Raw genomic sequence first — 20,599 nt, 5'->3', positions numbered from 1 at the left:
AAGTTTTTCTTGTGATATTGATACCTTCTGTATATCGTATTTACAGATCTAGCCCGGTATATAGGAGTATATTACACAGATCACTGTGTGAGCTCCACCCCAATCGAGATCAAATACTCGCACCTCTCCCTCTGATCCGGCGGGACACTCTCCATCCGCGTCTCCCCTGTCCGAATAAAAAGCCTTTGATTCCCTCCCTGTTTCCCATACCAGGTCTCCCATTTCGGACTCCCCGGATACCGATAAGTATTCGGATCAAAGTCACGAATAAAGCTCGTCCAGTACCCCTGCATCACCTCAACAATGGGGGCATTAGAGGTCCGATACGAGTCTGGCGGTGGAGACGACACATCTTCTGACCACCACATATTCTCAGGGCCCCAGATCGCGTTGAGATCAACAACGTGGTACACGCCTAATCCTGTAGCTTCGTCTTCTGGGTCTAGTACGGAGTAGTGGTAGTTCCAGCTTGGGATGTTGGCGGCGGCGTATGCGGTTGACATGGCGATGCCGGGGCAGTTGTAGCGAAGTTCGCCGTAGGCGTTACTTGCTGGGCGCCAATAGCGGGTTGCGTTGGGGAAGAGTTCAGCGGCGTTAATGTTTTGGAGGTAGTATTGCTCGATGCGGGAAAGGTGTGCTGGTGTCAGGGCTGGGAATTGGGCATGGAGGAAGCTGTTTACTGCAGATATCGAGGTGAGGTTTTGCGGAACAAATTCGGTGCCTTCGTTCGTGACATCGCCGAATATTACGGGCACTTTGATAAAGTGGCCTTCTTCGAATAGGCGGTACGTGTAGTCTGGAATTAGATCACCGTCCACGACCGGCCCGTAGAGATAGAGAGGTGGCTCGCGAGCGCCTGGGAGCGGCGTGATGATATTCGCGCGCTGGAGAGTCGCTATATCAAGGCTGCGGAGGCAGGCAAGCGTGTCTGCTGCACTGTTGCAACCAGTGCGGGTAACCAAGTTGTCGTACGCGAACTGGGTCTCATCTACGGTCAGCATCGGGGCAAAGCTTTGGGATTCCGCAGCCGCAGCGTGGAAGAGGCCGTCGTCTCGGCCGTTGTGTGCAGAGAGATGTAGGGTTATTGAGGCCGCGCCGGCGCTGTCGCCTCCAATCACCACACGGTCCGGGTCGCCTCCGAACTTCACGGGTTAGTTCGAGTTCGCGGCATGGCAGGAGGCCAAACTTACTTCTCTAATATGCTTTTGAACCCATTCCAGAACCTTAATTTGATCTTTCAGGCCATTATTGACGCCACCATCTTTGAGGACCTCCTCGCCGGATAAAAAGCCATATGGCCCAACTCGATAGTTGAAATTAACAACGACGATGCCCATGTTTGACGCTTGAATCAAACCGCTCCCATCGTAATATGGGTTGCCATTGCTGTTGAAGCCGCCGCCCTGGATAAAAACGTATACAGGTAGGAGGTTTCGCGAAACCCCCGGGAATTGTGTGGGGGCGTAGACGTCCAGAAACAGACAGTCCTCGGATGTGCCGGCGGGAACCGGATATTCATTAGTCGGGATACAGAGAGAACCGTGCTAGACGGACAGTCAGGTTTGGTTTTGCTACATAATTATGACATACATACCTGAGAAGCGTCCTGGACCCCATATACCTCCTCGGGGTCTCGCGGCGCAGAGAAGCGCAACGGTCCAAGTGGAGGTGCAGCATAGCGGATTCCTAGCCACTGCGAGATACCATTCGGTAGGGCTTTACCCTGATACTGCGTATATCGCAGGTCTACCAAGGGCTCTGTAGCGGACGCAGCAGCGAAAAGCAGGCTCAGCACCGCCAAGAGCCCGAGCATCGTCCAAGGCTTGGTGATTGTCATTGCATTTCTGGCCCACGCTGCGCTGAAAACTGCTCAGGACCACGGGTGTTTGAGAGAGGCTTAGATAGAGTATTGAAGTATTCTGAGGAACAAGGCCGCCGACGGGAGCCGGATACATTTATTCCATGCATTGTTTGTCTAAGACGTTGAAGCGGAGGCCGGGCGGCGGGAGGGGACCGCCCCTGGGCTCCAGTTGGCGCTTTAGGTTGCCCAACAAGGGAATAGCTCTTACGCCGCTGACTAGCTGGACTTGGCGAATCAAGTTTGGCTCTAAAGTCTAAACAAGACATCATTATCATGGCTGGCATATCTGAGCTTGGCTCTCGATAATCGGAGTCTGGGACTCGCGTTGTTTGCCGTTGCGCATCGTTGATTAACAGGCGCTATCGAAGCCACAGATGCACAATGATCGGCAAGAATCAACGGGTTGCACGTTGTAGTTAGGGTATCCAGTAGTTATCCGTTGCCTTCAGGTCACAAGTCTCACACCGTATTGTTTGTCTGGAGCATCTCCAAGGCGAGGAGGCTCGTTCTCCGTGCGATTCTGTCATCTCGGGCTCAATCAAGCAGGGCGTTCGTGGCCCCGCATTCTTAATTAAAGCAACTGGTCACGGCAGTTTGACAGCAGATTGATCACGCGGTTGATGTTCTGTGACCTGTCGGTTCAGAGGGCAGACAGCTCAGGCAAGGGATATGATTATGCAGTATGGTGCTACTGCTAAGCCTAACCGGAGTGGGAAAAACTCATTTCTCCTCATCGACGATCGGTCCTTTCCCCGCAAATCCTGAACTTTCTCTGTCGTCACTTTCCTCCAAGTCTACGCTTCACATCGGTCTTTCGTTCTTTGGAATAGGGAAAACCCTCTGGCGATCAATTCTCCGCCTTTGCCCGTCTCACACTCGAAAATTGGGCCCTTTCCTCCATCTCGGGCATTGCGCAGACACCCCTCAACCCCGCACGCAAAATGTCCGCGGAAGATGAAGATGACTACATGTCAATGATCATCGAGGAGCCGCAGCAGAAAGAGACATTCACCCAGAAGAAGCGCCGGCTTCAACGAGAGGTATCCACTGAAGCTCCCAAACGTGCATTGCACTTGACCTACTGTACTAACCTCCGCACCTCACCACAGGCCGAAGCCCGCGCACGAGTCCCCTCGAAAGCCGAGCGCGCCGCGCAAGAAGCTGCCAAACGCGATGAAGCCCTCGCAAAGAGCACGCTGAACCCCTCCAATAAGGGCTTCCAGATGATGGCCAAATTGGGCTTTAAAGCAGGTCAGACGCTAGGGAAGCCCGCCGCTGAGGCTGAATCTCCAGAGGACAAAGATGAAAAGGATCCGAATTCGCGATCGCGCGCGGAACCATTAGATCTGCATTTCAAGCTAGGGCGTGGAGGAATTGGACTGGAAAGCGAGAAGAAGCGCAAGTTTATGGAGGAGGCCGAAGAAGCGACGAAGAAGATTAAGGCCGAGCAGGGTGATTATCGCGAGCGTGTGAGGCTAGAGAGGGAGACGAAACGGGCTGAGGCGCAATTCGAGGCTGCGCAGAAGGTTGCGGAACGCTTGGATGCAGATGAAAATGGGGAGGCGGGATTGTTTGCAGGAAATTCTGTTAACGAAGAGGATGAACCAGAGGAGAAAGAGGAAGGCAATGGCGAAAAGTCGAAGGCCAAAGAGAAGGTCAATGTGAAGCCAACGTCTCAGATCAACGTGCTATACCGCGGGCTCGTGCGCAAAAGACAGGAAAAAGAACGCGCCATTCAAACCCGACACATGCTGCAATCGTCTCTGCCATCATCCTTCTTTCCCAACCCGCGGTTACCGGGGTATGAAGATGATGCGCTCGAGCGAGAAGACCAGGAAGCCCTCTCCGGCGGGATCGATCTTCCTGCTGTTCTCGAGCAGGAACTGGAAGAAGAGGACCCGGAGCTAGATGAGTTCAACGAACTCGAACCGGTGGAACGTCTACAACGCTTGGTGCAGTACCTCCGCGAGAAACACTTCTACTGCTTCTGGTGCAAGTATCGCTACGGAACAGCCGAGATGGAAGGCTGCCCTGGTCTGACCGAGGAAGACCACGATTGACGACCGCTCCCAGTTTGTATACTACACTCTTTTCTGCTCTCTTCGCATCGGATCAGGAGTTTACATCATAGATAACGGTTATAGGGTATTGAATTTGGCATTAGATCAATTATCATATGAGGCAAATCATCAACCTTCGGGGTATATGATCATTCAGAGTTGATGAACATAGGAAAAGAAATAAAAGGTCGTCGCGGTGCGACAAACAGGAAATGGTAGAAAGAAAGAAGATCACACTCAAACAGGTCACCTCACCACACTCTGAGATAAATGTACGTATATCTCAATTAAGATCTCAACCCTAGATCACTGTCACAGCTTGCTGATTTTCTGCTTCTTCAGCCGCTGGGAGCGTCTCCATCAACTGCGCCAGTGAGCGGCGCGGGTACTTCTTCAGCGACTGGAAGCACTCCGCGCAAACGCGCAGGCAGCAGAAAACGCACCGGTGCCGGACCTCGCGGTCGAATTTCTGGCAGGCCATGCAGGGCAACGAGTACCATACGTTGGTCGTGGCGGGCATTGCGCGGTGGTCCTGGTAGCAGGAATAGTGCAGCTTGTTCAAGGGCACGGCGACTGGCTCAACCTCTGGCGGGGTAAAGGGTCTATCGTCGTCTTCGCTGGACCCGGCTTCGTTGGGAGTAATAGCTGCGCCGTCGAGCGCCGGCTCGGGCAATGGGTCGGGAATAATGCCATCTAATGAATCGCTGCTGCCATTGGAGTGTCTCTGTTCTGGCTCTCCTTCACTCGAGGGTGGGGTTCTCTGTTGGACGACGGCGGGGGCTACCGGTTTCACGGGTACAGGCGCAGGCATTGGTGTTGAAGCTTGTGTTGGTGCAGTTGCAGACGCAGGTGCAGGTGCAGGTGCTGTCGTGGATCGGGCGATTGGGCGCCGGGTTGTTTGGGTGGTATGCGGGGGGATAGGCCGAGGGGAGGGTCTGTCGGCCGGGGGTGGAGGGAGAGGGGCCTCATTGCGTACGGTTCCATTCGGACTCCGAGACTGAGCAGGCGCAGGGGAGGGTTGGCCATTGTATGCTTGGTACGCCTGCGGCGGCGAGGCATATGGGTTGACCGCTGCTGGGGAAGTAGGTTGTGGTGGAGAGGGCTGCGGTTGAGGCGGCAATGCCTTGTTGACTGGTTGGAAAGAAGAAACTGGAATGGAGTCTGCTTGAAGAGACAGCTGCGAGGGTGATGGTAGCTGAATTGTAGGAGTCTGAGTCTGTTCCGGCGACTTGTGTTTGGATCTGAAAGAAGCAAGCGACGGCACTCGCAGGCCGCGGGGCCGGTCTTTATCGAGGATGGCCATAGTTTCAATGCAACTGCGATCGCAGTTGGGACAGTGCAGCAAGAGACGGTATCAGAATAGAAGTGTGTTAGAGGTAAATATAAGTATGTCCGTAAAACCGAGATACAACAATGAGCCAGCCACAAGAAAAAGAGAGCAACAAAAAAGGAGAAAGTTGACTTGACAAGCGAAAAGAAGTGGATGTTCAATCCAGGAACAAGCAGGATTTCGCAGAGGCTGAACCACGGCTCCACCGCGAGATTTTATATCAGATCCATAATACGAGAATAAGCAGATAGTCACATCATCGCGTTTTCAGGATCAGGACCAGGATGACGGCCATCTAACTAGCTGAAGATCGTTCTTGCTGCCTCCTTGTGTTTGCTTCTTCTTCTTCCTCTCATCCTGCAACACCGTTGGCTGTCCCCCCGACTCCCCCCTCGCACCGGATGTTCGCTGCTGGGTTTGCTGTCAGGCGCAGATTGGCTGGGGACGACCGGAGACAACGGAGTGGCTACTGGAGACAGTAAAGTCGCTGGAGCTGTCCGAAGAAGCCGATGCGCGCAGAACGAGTGATTGGCGCGCGTGGGCTGGCCATCTTGCTTGTCGTTTGCAGTAGCCCCCTCCTTGGCGATGGTTAGTGAAATTAAGTCTGACTGGTCTGTGGACTATTGATTTCAGGTTGACGCTCATTTTTGAGACCCAGCAAGGTCAGAAAATGTGGTTGCAAGGTTGAAGGAGTAAACTTGATATTGACAGCCAGGTGCAGCAGGGTGCATGACAATGACCCTCTTAACAATGGGCCAGGTGGTACAACTTACAAGCACTGTCCCTCTCCCTCAACATACAGATCCCACCTGCATAATCACAGCGAACTCCTTCGGATCTTTGATTCACCGCATTTCTCCTATGCTCAAAATCAAGATGTGAGGCTATACCTACGTAATTGACATTGCTATCGGGGTGGAGCGAGCGTTGGTCCTTGAAACCAGGTTTGAAACCGTGTGCCTCCATCCTGAGCCCTCCCTGAAATTCTGATAATCATCAGTGTAATCTTATCCGCCCTGCGCTATCAGCTGGGATTCCAACAGTCAACTCCCAAGCCAATCTCCTCCAACCATCCCGTTATGCTCTGCAATGTCTGATACATGTTCACTTCCTGTCATGTGCTCGAGGGCTCTGCTATTTGCATTTCTCTATCTGATTCCAATAGATTCAACAACCCTGCTCTTCCACAGCCCTCCTCATACTCAAACACCCACACTGGCTGGCCGACAACCCGTTCACAGATTCAGGTAAAAAAAAAGTAAAGAAAGGAAAATCTATGCGTGGCACTGTATGTGTAAGACGAGAACACCCTCCGAAACCTGTTATGCCAATAAAAAAACTGCCTGCCGTAAAATGAGTGCAAATATGATTCAAAATGAAAGTTGCTTTTCCGTCAAGGAAATCAGTCAAATGTGAGTGGCCTCATGTAGTCGCTGAGTTTCTGCCATCAGTTATTTCCACCGATCGTGCCTCCAACTCTTTCGGTATCAGGTGGTCGCGGTTCTCCTCAACCTTAGCGGCCTCCTCCACGGATACATCGGGTGTGGGCGCCGAGGATTCGCTCGTCGGAATTGAGGTTTTTGATGTTGACCCATCCGATGGCGTTTGTCCCGTCGTGTCTTCCACATGTTCGGCTGATTCATCTGTTTTATCTTCATCGCCGATGACGGCAGCCAAGCTGCGGAAGTTGAAGAGCGGCTCTGCCGATGAGCTAGTCCCTTCGTGCGCTTGAGATGGTCCTCCATGCTCCTCTGCCATGGATTCAACTAGGGACGAGAACGACGAGGATGCACTGGATACATGGCGCAAGTGTGATGGTTTTGAGGGCTCTCGGGGTACCGGTGGGGTCAGTGAGGACGATGCTTGAGGCTGCTGTGGCTCCACGAGGCTTGGTTGTAAAACATTAGAGTCAAGAGTCTCGTTGAGGTCTGTTTGGCTAGGAGTTGGCGATACTCGCTCAACCGCCTTGCCTTTACCCTGCATTGTTGGCTCTTCCCCTATAACAGAGGAGGAGCTGCTGGTGAACTTCCCGGCTCTAGTATCTGAAGGAGTGTCGAGGGCAGAGCTGCTTGCATTGTTGCTGTATAGACCGGCTTTCCGGGCCAATTTCTCGGCCTTTTTGGCCTCCTTCTCTCGTTTCTTCGCATCCTTGCGGTATTCCTTTTCTTCTCTCTTGCGTCTCTCTTCTTCGCTCGCAAGGCTCAGTCGAATAGCTTCCATCATCATCATCTCTTCCAGATCGTCCATTCGAGTCCTTCGCGAGCTGTTTCGTGGGGGCGCCAGGTTGCCCGTTCCTTCTTCGGTTGATTCTGTTTCCTGCCCAGGAGCACGTCGATCAGTTAAAAATGCCAATGCCTGCAGCGCGGGTGAACCGCTCCGGCCTGGTGTCCCTGGAGAATCTTGTCCTGTATTGCGCCGCATAACACCTCGTCTGCCGAGACTGAAGCCCCGAGATTCGTTTCCAGGACCGTTCGAGTTCATTAGATACGCCGCAGTATGTAGAGCAGTCGCTGCTGCTGAGCGACGCGCCGCATGCGCTCGCGCATTTGCCAGTTTTTGAGCCCAATCTGGTCGCACCTTGTCTGTAGTTATCACAGTGGGATCGGTCGTGGACAATGACGTGGCGCGCCGGCGTCCAGTAGGCGCGGCCGTTGCCGAGGAAAGTGAAGACGTTGACGACAAGGGGGTTGCTATGTTCGGACGGCCACTCGGATCAGTAGCATAGGTTAGTCCACGACGGAAGGTGGGAGGTGCATAGGTTACACCAAATTCAGGTTGAACGCAGAATGGGCACGCCGCGGGTTCGGAAACGAGCTGGCCATCTTGGTTCTCCGGCCGATCCGTTTCGCCCGCCGGAGTTGGGGCATTTGAATCTGAATCCGCATGCTCCGGGGGATGAGGGTCCGGGCGCTTGATTTGAACGAAACACTCCGAGCAAATAGGTTGGTCGCAGCACCTAGTGCGATTCAAGTATGGAGGGTAGTAGAGGAAGCAAATTGGGCACTCGGAGGCATCTTTATACAAGTATGCCTCAATGGGCTGACCATTGACGAAAGGATCCTTCGGTAATTGAACCTCTCGAGGTGTCGTCTCAGTCTGAGAGTTGTGTCTCGACGACGTCAGAGACGCTAGCGTCTTTGCCCGGGATCGAAACAAAGGCGAGCTGGAGGTGCCGGATGCAATGGGTGACGCGGGAGAAGGTAAAGAAAGAGCTGGCGTGGATGCAGAGGCATCGGAGCCATATGACGCGGAACGTGACGTTATGGGGACTGTTAGATGTTGAATGGATGCCTCAGCGGCGTCTTCGGACGACTTGGGTGGATTCTTGTATTCCAACTCGGGGGGAATCTCATCCGGCGGAGGGATAGGCAAACCACGCGCTGCCGCCATTAGCTGGTGTTCCGTCCATGAATCCGAGAAATCATTCAATCCCCTCCAAAATGGTGCAAGTCGCCGCTCGATCTGTTGAATACTCATGTTAGCATTGCGCGTTCCTACAAATATACGCAGATTAAGTTACCATCAATTGTCGAACTATAGCCTTGTTGAAATCTTCGGTCCCTGTGTAAACACCTTGCGTAACCAAGTACCCGCCATCGACATGCTCTTCTTTCATGCTCCGCTCCCGTTCCTTGAGTCGAGCGGTGCGCTCTTTCTCTAGGCGACGAGCCTCGCGCTCTTGTTTGGTTTCTCGTCGGTGTTCTAGTATCGTCGCAGCATCACGATCTGAGTTTCCGCCTATTCCTAGAAGAGACAGGTCCGGCCTGCTACTTCGATGTGATCTCGAGCCTTCCGAGTGATGTCGGTCGCCGTACGGGGACCTTCCATGGCTGCCGCTGGAGCCATACTGGTTCCGGCGGGAATGTTGTGAGAGAGACGGTCGGGTCTCTTTCGTTTGGGAGTTACCCATCCCCGATTTATAATTTGTGAATGTGTCAGTAGGAGATTGTGTGGTGTAGGTTGGACGTTTCAATAGCCGGGAGGGCTGGAGGAATCGGAGGATGGGGCAGACTGCAAGGGCCGGATAAGAGAGCGGAGACGACACCTGCCCCGGAGATAGTGGGTGACGAAAGAGGCCAGAACTTGGGAGAAGCCCAATGTCGAAGATGCGACCAAGATCCAACCCTGTTGCACAACACACAATCAATGGCTTTGGTTGAAACTGTCGCTGATATGAAAATAAGTCGACGCCGATAAATTCAATGTGGCCATATGAGCGACAAGTGGAAGCGGGATGTGTGGGCAGCGGCGATGAGATCAGACGTCCGGTTTTAATTTCGGTCAACCACGGATGGGAGAGAACAGGCCACCGTTACAGGGAGGCCGAGTGCAGAGCGAAAGAAACTGGAAGAGAACCCAGGAGCAGTAAGTATATGTTAGAAAAGTTCAAGTTCAAGCTGACAGATTGGGAATCGCAGAGAAGATGGACGATGAAATGAGTGTCTGGCAGCCAACGGGGAGAAAAGATGGGGGCGGAGAGTGAGATCGATGACCTTTTGAGCAATAATAATGGGCTGTAAGAATAATGTGGTACTGCCGATGTAAGGGTAATAATTACATAAGGACACAACGACTCACCTGCTACTCCAACATCAAACCCCTCGAGAAAGATGCAATCCAAATTTTGAATAAATCCGCTGGGAGTTTCAGCTGGTGGAAGCGAGGCTCTCTTAAGGAATGGAGAGTCTCCAGTTGAGGCTATCAGATCTCTCATCCAGGAGGCTTCATTCATGCAGCTGGAACGCAGCTGATGTATGCAGTGGCTTGGCAGGACATGTCACTTGTGTGGCTGAGACATTCTTATCTCCAATCTCCATGGCTACTGCGCCACCGCTCCATTATCGCTGGGAAAAAAAAAGTTAGTTGACTTTTGCTAGTCTTCTTGGTTGTCGCACATATCATACTATATACCGCGCTGTGTGAATGCTAGCAAAATGAGAACTTACTTGATCATTTAGGGCTTGGACCAATGTAAAGATATCCCGTTTCGCTCTTTTCAACGGCATTCTCTCGGATATATAGCACCCAATCCTATCTTGACAATTTACGCTCAGCCCAACAGATGACTTCTCCAACCCCGACGACTCGTTTGCATATAACGCCTTTCAACTCGGAGCTTCTACCCTTGGTCCTACCAGCCTCGATTCGCCCCCTCGCAACGGACGTGTCGTTTCACGGGATCCCAACCTTCCCTGAAAACAACTACGGCTACGTGACGTTGCCAACAATGGAGGCCGACAAGGTTAAGAAAAAGCTGAATGGGTCGATCCTCAAAGGTCGAAAATTCAAGGTCGAAGCCGCTCGCCCGCAAAAGCAACAGGCGAACGAAGAAGAACACCCTGTCGATACGCCAGACGCGAAACCCTCATCGAGCAAGAAGTCAAAGAAGCGGAAGGCCGAAGACAATGTCCTAGACGGCTACGAGCTGCCGTCAGATCGAAAGGTGAAGCGAGGCTGGACTGAATCCACAGATGACAAAACTGAACGACGGAAAAAGGAGAAAAGGTCCAAGGACAAAGAAGATAAAAAGTCCAAGTCCCAAGTGAAATCCAAGTATACCGAGAAAGCGGAATGCTTGTTTCGAACGAAGTTGCCGGCAAACAAGCTATCGTCGGCGGACGAGAAGTCCAAGAAACAGTCTAAGAAGAACAAGGCGCCTCAGGAAACAGTTATCCATGAGTTTGCACAAACCTTCACACAGCCTACTTTTCTTCGATCAGCTGAGGGCGACAATTCCCTTACCTCCACCTTCGAGGAAGGCAAGGGTTGGGTAGATGAGTCGGGAAACGTGAAAGAGCCTACTAGCGAGAAGGCCAGGAAGCATCAATACAGACCGGGCCAAATACCAGGCCATAAAGAAAAGCCAAAGCAGGGCAAAGTGAAGTCGGATAGGAAAGCTGAAAAGTCCCTCAAACACCAGCCCAAAGACAAATCTGGGGCCAAGCTCAAGGAAGCGCAGTCCTCGGAATCAGAAGATTGGACTTCATCTAGTGGCTCATCGTCGGAGGACGACTCCACGGACGACGAAAGCAACGATAGCGCCTCTTCTACATCCTCTAACTCACCAGACGAGGTTGATGCATCTGATGTCGACTCTTCTATCAGGAAACAACACCAACTCTCAACGTCCGATGACTCTGGAGGGGATGACGAAGAATCTGCTGAAGAATCCAGCTCATCAAGCGAGGAAGGGTCAGTCAAACCAGTGATCCAGTCGCATGCCACGGAGGTTCACCCGCTAGAAGCCCTGTTCAAGAGACCCGCCGCTGAGAAGAAACCTGATGTGGAGCCTCCTACGCAGTTCAGTTTCTTTGGACAGGAAGACGCAGACTCCGAAGACGAAACATCGAAAATTCTCGCCCCTCTTACCCCCTTTACTAAAAGGGATCTGCAAGACCGTGGCTTGAGGAGTGCAGCCCCTACACCCGACACATCTCATGTTTCCAGGACTATCAACTGGAACCCTCCGGAGCCTACCGAACAGAGTGAGATACAGTCATATACAGATAGCCCGGTGCTTAAATCGAGCACTGCTGCGAAAGAAGACTCAGACTTCACCAAGTGGTTTTGGGAGAATCGTGGAGACAACAATCGTGCTTGGAAAAAGAGAAGGCGAGACGCAGCCAAAGAACTGAGGCAGAGGGAGAACCGCAGGAAGGGAATGAAGGGGAAGTCATAGCCTCCGTCTAGGACAGACAAGCGCGGACATCAATCAGCTTAATTGTGATCTATGAACAGAATATTATATAATGAAGCGATTCCTACAGTTTCTCTCGTGATCTCTATAGTTGGCAACGAACCATAGCATAACCAATACCTAGATACACTGCATCACGTGATTCCCCCCGATAAGCTTCCGCATAAGCCTCACCGCAAACGCTACCAGCATCCGATGGCCAAACTGGCTTCATAACAAGAAAGGAGGCGCTTACAGTCGTCTTCCTTGAGAACATCTAACCTACAGCGTCATGGCGCAACACAGGAATATCGCACGTTTCATGTACTTATTCGTCGCCCTACTCTTCCTCACATCCTCCGTATTAGCTTCTTGTTCGTGAGCTCCTAATTCCAGCATCATGTTCATGGTTATTGACGAGTCCACCTACTCAGCCCCCGCCTCATTCTGCAAATGTACCTGCTTCTCGAATAGCACAATCATTCCTCTCGATCCCGATAAAAGGGACTCCTCGTCTGTTCATAATGCGCTCACCCTCCTTACCCGCAACGACACGATCGAGACACAGGATGAAAAACGGGCCGGGAATTACCGCTCGATGAGTTGCAACGATTGCAATCGGAAGTTTTGCTTGGGTTACGACTTACCAATTTGCAAGGGCGCGAAAGAAGAGGATGTCTTTACAACATGCTTTCGTATGTCGCAGACGCTCAATATCTTAGGGGGACACGGTGCTAATGCGCACTTGACTGTGTAGAGCGAGATTCTAGGAAAGACGAAGCGATCGTTTTTATATTCATCATAGCCACTGGTGGCCTTTTGCTATGGGCGGTTTTCAGACCATGGGTACAAAAATGGATTGAGGTACGGTTTGTCTCAGCCATTTTGGAACAGGAATCTCGGAAATGATTTTGCTGACAACATACAGGCTGCACGAGAACGACGTTCCTATATTCCGGTCGCTGAAGGTCCTCAAATTTAACGTTGTCGTGCTGCCCTAGCGGCGCTATTTGTATATAATCGCAGGCGAAAAATATAAGCACCGCATGGCCGTTATGAAACAACTCCCTTGTGTCCCAAAGTTCTCGCCAAACAGAGATACGGGACGGGCTGCCCAGTACATGATGGCTTATGGCAGACGATTCTCCTAAATAACGTCCGGCAGGTATACGAAGAACCGTGCACAGGGTGACGACCCGAGCTCAAATACAATTACAGGGATGTGCTCCGAGTGGAACCGAAATCGATTCACATCTCGTGGACGGTGGACCTCATAGTTCACTGCCGAATCCTGCTTGAACAGCATGCCGCCGAGGTAGGACAGTCTGACCGGCTGACCCTTGCTGCATTGGAGGCTAGAGTAAGGATATCAGCCATCCTGCATTCGAAGATACGTACATCAAACAAGAAGGCAATCTATCAATTACTATAGGCCAGCAGCCTCTGCCCTCGCATCCTTTATCGTTATCGCTGGGAAGGATTGCGATTCCGGCCGGAGGATGCTATCTCCTGCCAAGACCGAGAGCATACCAGACAGTGGCGAGAGGCAGTAGAGCCGTTCCCGACCGTTCCATGGATTTTGGAGGGGATCAAAAAGGATTGATCATTGCACTCGTCAGACCTTTTCAACAGAAGCTCCAAAACTTGTTCTTGGTACGCTACCAAGGCAGAAGGTCAGGTGGCTATCAATTCGCTTCTCCGCTTTTCCACCGCCGCCATCTTTAAAGATCTTATCTTCCCGTCTGCAACCCACTTTCAACTTGGAAACAAGTACTATCGCGTTCTTTATCGCCTTCGTATCTCATCAATTTCTTGTGTCGTCTTTCCAATTGACCAATCTCGGGCGAGCCAATTGAAAAGAACTTTAGCCAGTGACATAAAGTGCTTAGAGTCTGCGACAGCTGCAAGACGAACAAAGACAGTTCCAAGCAAGATAAAACAAAAGAAACAGGACGCAGACAGAAGCTAGGAAGGACTTTTCAAGAGGTGGAACGGTCACTGGTGCTGCGGGGGGCCTGTAGTAAGAGACTTGGATTAATCCAAAGAAGATGTCATTAACCCAGCAGCAAAGAACCGCCACTCCGGACGATGACTCGAAGTTTCCCACTACTCAATTATTCTTCCTTTGTATATCTTCTATTATTCTTCTTCGAGTACTTTCCGCTGATTCATTCTCGTAAACAGCAATATGTCGAATCGCCGAGCCCATAGCGATCACGAGCCCCCTCATATTCGCCTTCTCAATGGTGAAGGATTTTCATATGGGTGACGGCAACGATGCGTCCTTCTACGCAGGTATTCTTGTAGCTACTTTCAGCTGCGTCGAAGCCTTCACGGGACTCTTCTGGGGTGGCCTCTCCGACAGAATTGGGCGGAAACCAGTAATCATCTCTGGTTTATCTGGGACTATCGTGTCTTTGCTGATCGTTGGGTTTGCCCCCAATTACTGGATTGCTCTGTTTGGACGGGCTCTTGGAGGCCTATTGAACGGAAATATAGGCGTCATTCAGACCATGGTCGGCGAGATCGTCAAGCGACCTGAACATGAACGTGAGTGTACTCTCATACTTCCGCCCTGCATGTACCGACAAACCTGCCATCCCGCACACAGCCTTTTTGCTTTCATTACTCGATCGACAGGGCAGTTTATTAGAAATCACCCAGCCAATTGCCCTGTCATCTGGCAAATGGGCAGTGCTTGTCCGATATTTGCAGGCTAGTAGTACCATAATATGAGCGTTTTGACTAACCTGGGTTCTTACAGCTCGAGCATACGCTGTGATGCCGTTCGTTTGGTCTATCGGAACAATTATCGGGCCAGGTAAGCTCCAGCTCAAGCTTGTTTGGTTGGCCCTTGCTAACCCTAATTTCCATAGCTGTCGGCGGTTTACTTGCGAAGCCTGCTGAGAACTTCCCCTCTCTCTTTTCCCGTGATGGGATTTACGGAAGATTCCCGTATTTGCTGCCTAATGTTGTCTGTTCTATCTTACTATTTGGCAGTATCATCTTCGCGTGGCTCTTCTTGCAGGAGACCCATCCTGATATGCAACCAACCAGCAGGCCACAGGATGGCTCCGATCATGTTACTGCGGAACATCCTCTCCTTGCAACTTACGGTGCAACAGCCAATCCGGGTGCTGATTTGCGCGTTGAGTCGTACGGCACATTCAACCAGGTCCAGTTACACCAAGATGAGACCTGGGATGTTTATGAAAACGGGTCCAAGCCCGAGCCAGATGCGCAAAAGCAAACTGCCTTTACACGACCAGTGATCCTGCTCATCGTTGCTCTGGCAATTTTCACTTATCACTCGATGACATACGATCATCTACTACCTATTTTTCTCCAAGATCAACGTGGCAAGCCTCATCTGGACGGTTCTTCTCTTAGTTTCCCTGGTGGACTCGGCCTGTCAACGGGGACTGTTGGGCTGATCGTTTCGTCTGACGGGATAATTGCGCTGTTCATCCAAAGCCTGATTTTCCCGGCACTTGCAACTTATCTCGGAGTCTGGAAACTCTTCATAATCGTTACGATCCTGCATCCGCTGGCCTATTTTATGGTTCCTTTCCTTGTTTTCCTGACATCGAGGACTCAACTGTTATTCGGTATCTACACTTGTCTCATTACTCGAAACATCCTCTCCATCATAGACTATCCTGTTCTGTTGATTTTGATCAAACAAGCCAGCCCTTCGGATTCGTCACTTGGCAAAATCAACGGCCTTGCTGCATCTGCCGGGGCTGCTGCACGCACAGTGGCACCTCCTGTTGCTGGTTACCTGTACAGCGCAGGTGCGGATTTGAACTTCACGGCACTCGCATGGTGGGGAAGTGCCTTTGTGGCGGTCATTGGGGCTCTACAGCTTTGGTTCATGACTCAAAAGAAACACTCTTTCGTGACCATTCAGCCGGTTGCACGATGCCATTTTGCCCCCGATGAGCAAGAACAGCAACACCGCAAGGAGTCCGTTCACATTCATGTGACGGATATAGAACAGGCTGTTGAACGAGCTCAACTGATTTCAAGAGCTGGAAATGATTGATCGGCTTGATGTCCAAATATCGTTTGCGCTGGAAAAATTGACGTTACGTTAATATCCTAATTGATATTCTGCGATTGGCGCGTTTGGTTTTAAGCGGTTACAGGAGTCATGTTATGCTTAACAATAGACTTCCAAGAATGGTATATAAAGTATAACATCACATGAATAGTACTCCGAGGAGTATATATAAGGTTACCCAAGGCACGGAAGGTTAGTTGGTGAAGTCAAAATAACCACATGGACACCGGTGTCTCATTTACATATCATACATGGAATATGTTACGAATACCACAAAGTCCTACATAACTCTTCAACCCGTGAGATACATCCTTCTCTTCTCTCCGGGTCAGGAGCCTCCGAGATAAAGACTAGCGCCAGCATCAAGGCAGCATCGAGACGTAGAAAGATCTCTTCCTCAAGAGTAATTCCATAGAGTTCGCTGATACTCGAATATCCCTTAACAAAGGAGTCTCCAGGCCGGGTCAACTCCATGATTCGATAGTATTCCACGATAGCAGGACCGAACAGAGCGTTTGTCCAATCAATCACTGCACGAACTTCTCCATTCCAAACCCTCAAGTTGACATTTCGAAGGTCCATATGCAGAAGGCATGTAGGCATATTTCGGTGTCTCAGTTTGTCTGCAATCGGCTCTAACTTCTTACTAGTGAGGAGAGCCCAGGACCGAGCACTCGGCTCTTCCTGCACAAGTCTATCAAGCCGCCTTAACATCCTTTGCACGAGCGTTGAAAGTGCATCAGTCCTGCCCTCCATAGCCACCAGCTTAACACCCAAATCTGGAGGCAAGGAGGTAGAATGTATTCGAGCAGCAAGCCGGCCCAGTTCCTCTGCTTGTACTTCTGAGCAATCATCCGGTACGAACTCACTGAGCATGGCAGGATAACCATCTATCTCAAGAAAACTCTCAGTAAAGGCTTTCGGGACCGGCACGTGTCCGCCCTGAAGAAGCTCATATATTTTGAGCTCCTGGTTGATTAGGTCTCTGGCATTGTTGTTCGGGTCGTTGGCATTGCGGAAGACTTTCTCTCTAGGGACGCGAATAGCAACTCGTCCGTATCTGGGGGAGCTGGCCTTGAAAACGACAAATTCGAGGCCGTCGCCAATATGATGAAGGCCTGTTAGTTGCTCTTGGTTGATGAAGGGGGTTGCTAGGTCCATTATGGGTATGTATATTCTTGCACTCTGCCTTTGGGGATGTCGAAGGTTGGATTGAGTATTGGTGGGCCGGTTATAGCACTACTAATGATATATATATATAGGCAGCAAGACTCTCCTAGGTGATTCAAGCAGCTTTGATTTGGCTCAGTGGCACGAGACTCAATGACTCACCTGGGCCAATATTGCCCAGAACCATACGAACGGTGGGCCAAAGGTTCATTATCGGACATATTGCAGGTCTTGTCGACAGAGAGACGGGGAACTTGCGCAGATCATAGTGTAACCACCAATCAATCTCCTGCCATCACTGTACTCCCAGATTCGTTGCCAAGGCCACTTGAACCCTTAGGAAAGTTGCAATTGAGCAGATCGCCATGCACATGCACACCGATAGTCGGGTTGATTGAGTACTGCCATTGTCTACCGCTGTTTGTGTGGATCCGCTAGACTATATCCGGCTAGAGTCTGTTTACGCCAGGCGGAGATCCCAGCAACGGTTCGCAAAGACATCATAACAAAACATTGCTGTTTTTGCTTTTTCAGCGACAACGCCTTGTCCTCTTGACTGGACGAACTGCGCTTCTGCAGCTTTGACTCCTATTGTCTTGCCAGGTGCTTCTTGATACTCAGCACCATTTCTCCATCAGTTCCTCTTCTCTCCTTGCCCTACAAACACTCCGGCCCACAATGTCAAATCCACTTTCTCCGTTAAAGTCTTCCCGACAAAACTCGCGAGCCCTCTCATCAGACTATGAGGATGCCACAGGGAAACGAGGAAGCATTGACAGAATCCTATCCATCCCTACCGAATCAGAGAATCCCCTCGTCAGCCCGAGGAAATTAGTTGGCGACGAGCAAGAAAGTTTCCGCCAAAGCTTCGGCTACGATCATGCAGATTACGACCTTCAAGCTCAGGATAACGATGATGACTCGGTATACTTTCAGGAGCCTCAGAGCTCGCCTTTTCGATACGATGCGAGGGATGACACAGTGGACATGAAGATGCTACGAAAACACCAGGCCTCATTGGGGATGAATGTGCACTCACCGACTCCGAGGAAAAGATCCTACGACCAAGCGCCCGACATTCATGATGATGACGCTGAGGAAAGTGAGAGATTCAAGAGGTCGGTCGGCCGAAGGGAAAGTCCAGAGATCAGCATCTACGCCGACGAGGATTCAGGATACAACCATGATCGGAGCCTAGGTGACGGAGTTGGGGGCATCGTGAGCAGTATAGTGAAAGAAAAACACGAAGGCATCAGCAGTGTTCTGCAGGAAACCAATCAAGATGTGACTGAACAAGACCGATCTGGCCTTGATGTTAACGACACGAATGATGTGATGATTGAGGAAGATTCACATGACTTCATGGATGATACATGTCTGAGCACATTTTCTGCAGTCCCCAATGTGGATATGACTGCTTTTGCAAACCTGCGCGGCGGTTCCCCCTTCAAAAGCCCACGGCCTCTTCCAAGCCGCCCAGTTGACTGCGATGAAATCTACCACGACGGAAGTGCGCCAGGGACTCCGATCACGGCCAATAAGTCTCCCAGGAAGAATACATTACTGGACATGAGCTCACCCGTCGCCTCGCCTACCCCTAGAAAGAGACCTGCGGCAGATAGCCAATCTTCAATTGGCACACCGAACCTGCTTGACTTTACAGATCAAAGCGGCTTCTTCCCTCGGCGTCAACGATATAGCATACAACAACATGAAAGGTACACACCACGCCGGTCGCCCTTGAGGCACCCAAGGGAGTCTACAAGGTCGCCAGCAAAGATCAGCCTCTTGGATTTCGATATCCCTGCCGCTCCAACCCCTCGGTCTATTCCGACGATCACTCCTCGAGAGTTGGAATCTTTGAAGTCTGGTTTTCTCTCCGAAATCTCATCACTGAAGGCTACACTCAGCGGAAAGGAGGCGGAAGTATCTAGTCTCAAGAAGGCTGTTTCCGACGCAGAGCGCCGTGTCGGAGAGGCACTGGAAGAGGTCCGCAACGAAGCCGCCCGCAAGGAGAATTTGGAGATTGAACAGGCGGAATGGCAGCGGAGAGGTCGAGAGATGGAAGAAGTACTGCGATCCGTCAAAGCCGATATCCTTGAAGGCGAGCAGGAGAGGGAACGCTTGCAGAAGAAGAACGAAGAAGTGGAGAAGGGCAAGGAGCAGCTTGAAGGCCGAGTAGTCGAACTCGAAACCCAACTCGCTGCAGCCCGCAAATCGGCCACATGTGAACACGGCCCGTCTGAAACGGCAGTCTCGCCAGCCAAGTCAGCAGAAGAGACTGCAAAGGAGATCCAGGATGCCGTAGAGAAAGTCGCGCGTGACCTCCACACATTGTACAAGGAGAAGCATGAAACCAAAGTTGCCGCTCTCAAGAAGAGCTACGAGGCCCGGTGGGAGAAGCGTCTAAGGGAAGCCGAAAAGAAGCTCAAGGCCGTCAAAGACGAGAGCGAACGGTTGCGGTCCGAACGAGATGCCGCGTTGCAGGATGCTCGTCCTGATACCAGCATGATGATGCGTGAGAACGAAGAGCAGGAAGCGGAGAAGCGCGTTCTCGAAGCACAGATTCAGGGTCTCCAGCAGGAGCTGGCCTCCCTCAAAGACGACAGCGAACAACTGCGCGTGGAACTCAAAGCGGAACGTGCAGAGAAAGGTGACCTCGTCGCGCTCGTCGAAGAGTGGCTGTCAATGCAGAACCAGCCCCCTTCATCATTGAATGCCTCAAATCCCACACCCACACCCAACCCCAGAACCGCCGAGGCAACTCCCGAACCAGTCCCAATTCCTCAAGAGCAACCTCTCGCAGCTGAAGATCTCGAGCGTGAACCCAGCAATTCGACCGGTCTCCGCGGCCCGAGTTCAGGCTCCACCGCCAGCTCGAACCAAGGCGAGAAGAAGATCCCCAGATTCGGGGCCCCTGCTAGCCGACACGCCCGAGGGAACAGCGGAGGTAAATCCGGCATTGCGGTATTCACGCCGGGTCGCAGCGGGATTATGAATTCCATTGAGCGAATGGGTCGTGGAGGCTCTGCTTCATAGTACCTACGTATTTTCACAGTTCGTTACGAAATTTGCGTGTTTTGCTTTTAATGTCCTCTGTTAACGATGTCATGTCATTTTGCTTTTCTTGTGTCCTGCAATGTGGTTTTTGTCAGTGTATACCTGCTTTTGAATCTGGTTCTGGTTGCTTGATTGGTACATAGGGTACAGATCGCTATCAGTGTTGTGATTGGTTTTAGGCTGCGAGTTCGAGATATCCGACGAGCGCGATGCGGTGATTTAGTTTCTTGATGGTTTGTTTTTCTTAATATTCTAGTAAATGTCCTCGCTGAAGTGACGTGAATTCAGAATATGCAATTAGAATTTCCTTGAATCTTTCCTTCATGTTTTGTGGGGTTATAAGTGTTGTAGATGCAACTGAAATTGCCCAATGTTGAGT

General features: G+C 51.2%; 9 protein-coding genes across 9 annotated transcripts; 5 read left to right on the top strand and 4 right to left on the bottom strand.

The window, feature by feature from the left end:
* Position 1: 1 nt before the first annotated feature.
* Positions 2–2,488, bottom strand: BJY04DRAFT_22341 (putative triacylglycerol lipase). Its single transcript, XM_073717688.1, has 3 exons — positions 1,595–2,488; positions 1,191–1,544; positions 2–1,142 (listed from the first exon to the last, which is right to left on the bottom strand). Exons 1-3 carry the CDS (start codon positions 1,835–1,837, stop codon positions 81–83), a joined length of 1,659 nt encoding a protein of 552 aa, XP_073573449.1. The 5' UTR covers positions 1,838–2,488; the 3' UTR covers positions 2–80.
* A 154-nt stretch (positions 2,489–2,642) lies between these two features.
* BJY04DRAFT_184016 (putative G-patch domain protein) lies at positions 2,643–4,042 on the top strand. The gene is made up of 2 exons (XM_073710551.1): positions 2,643–2,901; positions 2,971–4,042. Exons 1-2 carry the CDS (start codon positions 2,803–2,805, stop codon positions 3,919–3,921), a joined length of 1,050 nt encoding a protein of 349 aa, XP_073573448.1. The 5' UTR covers positions 2,643–2,802; the 3' UTR covers positions 3,922–4,042.
* Positions 4,043–4,073: 31 nt separating this feature from the next.
* BJY04DRAFT_184015 (uncharacterized protein) lies at positions 4,074–5,141 on the bottom strand. The gene has a single exon (XM_073710550.1). It carries the CDS (start codon positions 4,730–4,732, stop codon positions 4,223–4,225), a length of 510 nt encoding a protein of 169 aa, XP_073573447.1. The 5' UTR covers positions 4,733–5,141; the 3' UTR covers positions 4,074–4,222.
* Positions 5,142–6,593: 1,452 nt separating this feature from the next.
* Positions 6,594–9,362, bottom strand: sip5 (Sip5p). Its single transcript, XM_073717607.1, has 2 exons — positions 8,772–9,362; positions 6,594–8,713 (listed from the first exon to the last, which is right to left on the bottom strand). The coding sequence occupies exons 1-2, from the start codon at positions 9,159–9,161 to the stop codon at positions 6,674–6,676; spliced, it is 2,430 nt and encodes an 809-aa protein (XP_073573446.1). The 5' UTR covers positions 9,162–9,362; the 3' UTR covers positions 6,594–6,673.
* Positions 9,363–10,147: 785 nt separating this feature from the next.
* BJY04DRAFT_184010 (uncharacterized protein) lies at positions 10,148–12,017 on the top strand. Its single transcript, XM_073710549.1, has one exon. The coding sequence runs from the start codon at positions 10,314–10,316 to the stop codon at positions 11,928–11,930; it is 1,617 nt and encodes a 538-aa protein (XP_073573445.1). The 5' UTR covers positions 10,148–10,313; the 3' UTR covers positions 11,931–12,017.
* Positions 12,018–12,146: 129 nt separating this feature from the next.
* On the top strand, positions 12,147–12,992 carry BJY04DRAFT_22269 (uncharacterized protein). The gene is made up of 4 exons (XM_073717469.1): positions 12,147–12,301; positions 12,362–12,622; positions 12,685–12,791; positions 12,856–12,992. Exons 1-4 carry the CDS (start codon positions 12,220–12,222, stop codon positions 12,907–12,909), a joined length of 504 nt encoding a protein of 167 aa, XP_073573444.1. The 5' UTR covers positions 12,147–12,219; the 3' UTR covers positions 12,910–12,992.
* A 612-nt stretch (positions 12,993–13,604) lies between these two features.
* Positions 13,605–16,203, top strand: BJY04DRAFT_22296 (MFS transporter). The gene is made up of 4 exons (XM_073717551.1): positions 13,605–14,054; positions 14,112–14,477; positions 14,692–14,748; positions 14,804–16,203. Exons 1-4 carry the CDS (start codon positions 13,976–13,978, stop codon positions 15,970–15,972), a joined length of 1,671 nt encoding a protein of 556 aa, XP_073573443.1. The 5' UTR covers positions 13,605–13,975; the 3' UTR covers positions 15,973–16,203.
* Positions 16,204–16,602: 399 nt separating this feature from the next.
* On the bottom strand, positions 16,603–17,494 carry BJY04DRAFT_184003 (uncharacterized protein). The gene has a single exon (XM_073710548.1). The coding sequence runs from the start codon at positions 16,878–16,880 to the stop codon at positions 16,698–16,700; it is 183 nt and encodes a 60-aa protein (XP_073573442.1). The 5' UTR covers positions 16,881–17,494; the 3' UTR covers positions 16,603–16,697.
* A 158-nt stretch (positions 17,495–17,652) lies between these two features.
* Positions 17,653–20,400, top strand: BJY04DRAFT_22218 (uncharacterized protein). Its single transcript, XM_073717324.1, has one exon. It carries the CDS (start codon positions 17,839–17,841, stop codon positions 20,197–20,199), a length of 2,361 nt encoding a protein of 786 aa, XP_073573441.1. The 5' UTR covers positions 17,653–17,838; the 3' UTR covers positions 20,200–20,400.
* The last annotated feature ends 199 nt before the right edge of the window (positions 20,401–20,599 follow it).

The sequence above is a fragment of the Aspergillus karnatakaensis genome (assembly GCF_047715665.1).
Source record: "Aspergillus karnatakaensis strain CBS 102800 unplaced genomic scaffold BJY04scaffold_13, whole genome shotgun sequence".
NCBI lineage: Eukaryota > Fungi > Ascomycota > Eurotiomycetes > Eurotiales > Aspergillaceae > Aspergillus > Aspergillus karnatakaensis.
Note: the sequence above shows the minus strand (reverse complement) of the source record. Positions and strands in the feature narration are given on the sequence as shown.